Raw genomic sequence first — 5,722 nt, 5'->3', positions numbered from 1 at the left:
TGTCTAATTGTTTAAAAGTTTTTCAAGTTTTATAAAGTCATTCATGAAGCTACCTAAGTTATGATATCTGATTTTCCATAATACTGACCATTTAAAAATCTTTTGTAATGTGTGATAGTGACCACAGGAGGGTGCTCTCAGACAATTAGGACAACTGTGCTCTAGCTGAGAGCAGTTCTTGAGTTTATGCAATACATTTAGCATCTGCATCTGCAATCTGCCTCTGTGTTGACGCATGTGCAAAATATCTTTGCATAACTACTATGGTTTCAACCATCACATCTGCTTCACGCATAGTTCAATTGTGATTAAACCATTTTGTGTAACTTCACTATGCTTCATCAAAAGTCTATGAAGGTGAAAGAGCAAAGGTCCAGGCAGTGAGACATGATAGCAATTCAATTTTAACAACACCACTCATAAATTGCTCATTAATTCAGAATTAAAATCAAGTAAAAGCTTATCTAAAATCATAGTCAACACTTTCAGAAACAGCTTCATTCTTTTTATGATGCCTTTCAACATAATTTGAAGCAATGTCTTGGTTTATGGTTGTGAATGCATTTAGATTTTCAAATGTTTTTGACAGCAAATAATAAATTAGATCACAGTAGTCATAATCTTAATAAGGTTCCTATGTAAGTGGGAGGTAAGTAAACACAAATCCTACAACAGAAAACATCTGGAGATACAAAAGTTCACTTTTCAAAAATAAACAATATATTTTACAAAAAATATAAGAATATTTTTTATTTATGTTGCCAAGATTTCATGCAGCTTCTTACTGTAACAGTTGGTCCCAGTTCTCAAATGTGTGTCTAGTCAACATGACATGTTTGCCTTTTAAATCAGGACGGCTCAGAAAATGGCTTCCATTCCTGTAACGCTGGGCATGGGTGTGTGTGCTTACATATTGTCTGACATAGTGGTGCTCACTTTGACAGTTTGCAGTCAGAAACAACACTGAAAGACCTCTTTTGTTCCAACTGCACCTTCACATTTCAGATGTGTGAGAACGACAGAACGTGTAATACAAAGTGCAAGAACCACTTACCTATACCTACAAAAACATATGTAGTAACACCAAAATGTTTTTACATAAACAGGCCATTATTACTCAAATATTTTAAGTGTCTTAAGTAAACAAACAACAAACTTAGACTTTTTTTTTTTTTTTTTTTTTTACAAAATCTACATTTATGAAGAAATGTTAGAGTACATTAAAACATAATCCATAGTCAGTAAACACCAAATAACAAGGCAGTGTAGTGTTTTTTTTTCAAGTGTAGCAGATTGTCCCACCAGAACAAAAGAACATGAATGAACTGTGTCAATATGACAAATCAATACTTAGAAATGTGGTTGTGTACTTGTGATTCAGAAACACTCTAGTCACTTCATTTCTCTTCACATATTGAGCTGTAGCCTTCTGAAATAAGGACAAATATTGATTGTATATAAATTATAAATGCCTGAGTAATTACTAAGACCTGAAATTGTTTTTTTACACTTTAAAACAAAGAACACAATTGAGAAACATTACATAAAGAAGAATGAAATGAGGTTGACAGACAAATTTCACGTTGGACAATGTCAATATGACTAAAATGCTTAACACAAAAGCACTGAATTTAATGCATTAAGTACCTAAAAGGGGTTCTTAGTGCAAGTCTGCAAATTCATTATCATTCTATCATTATATTATCATTCACTATCACTGTGAATGCAAGAGTGCATGCATGCGTTCTATATATTTGTTTTTACACTGTGGTCCCTTTTCAACATGGTTAATAACATATTTCATATCATAAATTACAATATAACAAAAGCAAGCATTGAGAACATTATTTCAAAAGAAAATAATACATTTTAGTGTAGTATGAAATGTCACAAGAGACAACAAAAAGATATTTAAGTCATGGCATTTTCTTGAGTTGAGAGTTGAGGGAATTGTGCAGCCCATGAGAATATTAAATCATTAAAAATAAGTGCTGATGACTTAGATGAGAGAAATGTCACGCTTTCATCTCTCATAAAATTATCAAAGGTTTCTAAGAGAAAAAGTCCAGCATTGCCTTGTCTTCTCCATTTTAAAGTCAGGCTATAACTTACAACACTGGATAATCTGGTCATAGCATCATGAGATCAGTTATTCAAGACTGAAAAACGTTGTTGAATCAGTTGTCATCTGACTAAGTCATTCTTTCTGAGTGAGACGTCAGTTGTTTCAGTTCCTTATTCACCTTTCATCGCATTGTCTCTTTTCTGTCATCACGTCCAATTATCTTGCGTATCCAGGAACTGAAGGCAGAGACTTTGGTGTAGACGCCAGGGGACTGTTCTGTCCGGCAGGCATGGCCCCAGGATGTGACCCCGTAAACCACCCAGCCTCCTCCCGGACGCTCACACACCAACGGACCTCCACTGTCACCACGACAACTGTCCACGCGCCTCTCCGACTGGCCGCTGCCGGCGCAGAGCATGCGGGTCGTGAAGGCACTGTGGAAATGCTGTTGGCAGTGACGACGGGGAAGTAAGGAGAGGGGTGCCTGCTGCAGGGTCTTGGAGTATGAGCGGCCTGAGAAAGAGGAAGAGTGTTTAGAATGAGAAGTGTGTGTGAGCATCTATGTGTCATTGTGTCATTACTTGAATCCACGGTCAGAGACTGAAAGGAAAAATAAGAGGGGGTGGCAGGAAGCGGCAGAAGCCTCAAAACATATTTTTTCCTGCTGCCTTTCAATAATTGAATATTTGCTAGGGGTGTCAGTCGGTCCATCACTTTGGCTGCATAAAGGCACCAGCAGGTTGACATTTCTGGTAAAATGTCTGAAATTACTGGATGGATTGCTATGACATTTGGTGTAGCTAATGGTACCTAGAGGATGAATTATTAAAACTTCATCTGAAACAACCAGTAGCGACAAGGACATGATCTTCCCATGGCTTTCCACAGATGAACATGGCCAACTGTATTTGTCAGTACGCACAACCAAGCTGACTTCCCCTGACTCTCTCCATGACCACACAGTGGTATTAACTACTGAATATCCATGGTAGCTTAGGGTGTTATGTATCGCCAAAAATATGCTTGCTCATGTGTGTGTGTGTGTGTGACATCAGAGTGGCAGTGTGGCCAAATGTAAACAGCTGAAACAGTCTCGTCTTAAGATAAACAGCCATTCCCAGCATCACACAGCATCTTTAATTAGCCACACAGATGTGTTTCCGTGTACAGAATATGTGAGGTATGACTTATGATAGGAATACTACTGTGGTCACATGAATGTTTTTGCTGTCTGTCCAATGGACTTAACTCAAATAACTAGTCCCAGTGTGGTATGATTAGATTTTTTTCCTTTATTAACTTCCTGTTTTACATTACTGCTTAGTCACTGTATATCATACATCATATGTCATATATCTTCTACCTTCCAATTGCCCTATTAAATGCTTTGAAGTAAATGTTGTGTATTTATTTAAAATAAATAAATAAATAAATAAACACACTCCTAGTAAAGATGCAGAGGCCAGTTTTTGTTTTTTGTGAAAAAAAATATTTCATTTGAATGACTAAAGCTTTAAATTCTGCACCTTCTTATTTATCTGTGAAGATTCTCAGTCACCCAGGTCATAGTTATCCAACGGAGGTTACAGTCAAGGGCAACTGGACTTCGTTGAAGATACTGGAAGATGGTGGGGGGGTATCTTCAACCAAGTCCAGAAAACCCACACACACAGACCAATACCTACTCTTCGATTCCCACCACCCACTGGAGCACAAGCTAGGGGTCATGAGAACACTACACCACAGAGCGGAAAACATACCAACAAGCGCCCAAGCCAGAGAGAAGGTACAGAACCACATGAAGGGGGCACTTACAGCCTGTGGATACCCTAAATGGACCTTTGTGGAAACAGCCACAAGATCCAAGAAGAACATTAAAGCTGCAAGCAGCGTTGGGCGGGCCCTCGCACATATAGTGCGTCCGGGTGTGAGCCGGCCGAGTTGCACATTCTGGAGCTCTGCCGGTGCGGCTGTGAATTTGCTACGCGGTTCCGACGCCGCATGAAGGTGCTATATGTCACTTCCTGTGTCCCCTATGTGGAGCTACATAGCACTTGCCGCTACGAATATAAATCGGTATTGGCGTGTAGATGTCTGCGGGGTGGGACAGTTATCAAGCACGTAAAGTTTGGTTCAGATGTGAGCATGTACACTGAAGTTATAACAACTTCCTGTGTCATGGCGAAGAGTTGATCTTTGACGCAACGCCACGGACACACCCATTGACGAAAACTCGCAAATAGCACAACTTTCCATCTTCAATGCCTTTAGAAGGCACAGCACAAATTTGAAGTTGGTCGGACTAAATCCCTAGGAGGAGTTCGTTAAAGTACGAAGTGTGTAAATCATCCAAAATTTGACGTAAAATTCAAAATGGCCGACTTCCTGTTGGGTTTAGGCTATGGCTCCAAGAGACTTTTTTGTGCGTCTGGAAAAGATACACGTACCACAGAAAATTTGTATATGAAGGTGAAACGTGCGGCGGGGGCTGCTTCGTTAAAAATCATTTCCTGTTGCCAGCAGGTGGTGCTATGACTGTGGGTGAATGTCGGCATGTACATGTGTTCAGGGCGGGACTCTCATCCTACATGTACAGTTTGGTCCAGATGTGAGCATATACACTGAAGTTACGACAACTTCCTGTGTCATGGCGAAGAGTTGATCTTTGACGCCACGCCACGGACACGCCCATTGACGAAAACTTGTAAATAGCACAACTTTTCATCTTCAATGCCTTTAGAAGGCACAGCAGAAATTTGACGTCGATCCGACTAAATCCCTAGGAGGAGTTCGTTAGAGTACGGAGTGTGTAAATCATCCAAAAATGGCCGTAAAATTCAAATTGGCCGACTTCCTGTTGACTTTAGGCTATGGGTTCTTGAGGCTTTTTTGTGCGTCTTGATATGATACATGTCCCCAGAAAATTTCGTACATGTAGGTTGAACGTGAACGAGGGGATAATCTTTTCCAATTTTCTAGGTGGCGCTAGCGAGTCATTTTGCCACGCCAATGTTCGAAACCCATAGAATACGAAATTTTTCACCGGTTCTGACATGTTTGCAAATTTTGGAGAGTTTTCGAGTATGTTTAGGCCATGTCAATTGAGCCTACTTTGCAGAAAAAAAAATATCTATATATATAATCTTAGCAAATTCAATAGGGACCTCACACGGTCGTGCTCGGGCCCTAAATATATATATATATAATCTTAGCAAATTCAATAGGGACCTCACACGGTTGTGCTCGGGCCCTAAATATATAATCTTAGCAATTTCAATAGGGACCTCACACGGTCGTGCTCGGGCCCTAATAATCCGAGCAGATTCAATAGGGACCTCGCAAGGTCGTGCTCGGGCCCTAAAAAAAAATAAAAAAAAATAAAAAAAATAATCTGAGCAAATTCAATAGGGACCTCACACGGTCGTGCTCGGGCCCTAATAAGAAGAAATGTTTTATACCACCTCAAGAAGGCTTCCTATCAGAAAGGTAGGAAGGTATTTCAAATGTACAACTGCAGTACTTAAATCTAAGTAAAGTAATTTCCCTGACATTTTTGTGTTACTTTACTTTTAATAGACCCATGTAAGAGGTTTTATACTTCCTGTGAGTATAATCCAATCAATCTTATTTTCATACTGTATATCCGTTGTGTAATTT

General features: G+C 39.5%; 1 protein-coding gene across 1 annotated transcript in view; it reads right to left on the bottom strand.

Annotated features, from left to right (window-relative positions):
• Window positions 1-697: 697 nt before the first annotated feature.
• Window positions 698-5,722, bottom strand: part of prss12 (serine protease 12) — a 25,857-nt gene continuing 20,832 nt past the window's right edge. The window contains exon 13 of the mRNA XM_046047547.1: window positions 698-2,578. Within this exon, the coding sequence (XP_045903503.1) occupies window positions 2,247-2,578 (332 nt within the window). The 3' untranslated portion in view covers window positions 698-2,246. The remainder of the gene's footprint in view (window positions 2,579-5,722) is intronic.

The sequence above is a fragment of the Micropterus dolomieu genome, linkage group LG04 (assembly GCF_021292245.1).
Source record: "Micropterus dolomieu isolate WLL.071019.BEF.003 ecotype Adirondacks linkage group LG04, ASM2129224v1, whole genome shotgun sequence".
Classification (NCBI taxonomy): Eukaryota; Metazoa; Chordata; class Actinopteri; order Centrarchiformes; family Centrarchidae; genus Micropterus; species Micropterus dolomieu.
This window is presented reverse-complemented; position numbering and strand designations above follow the sequence as displayed.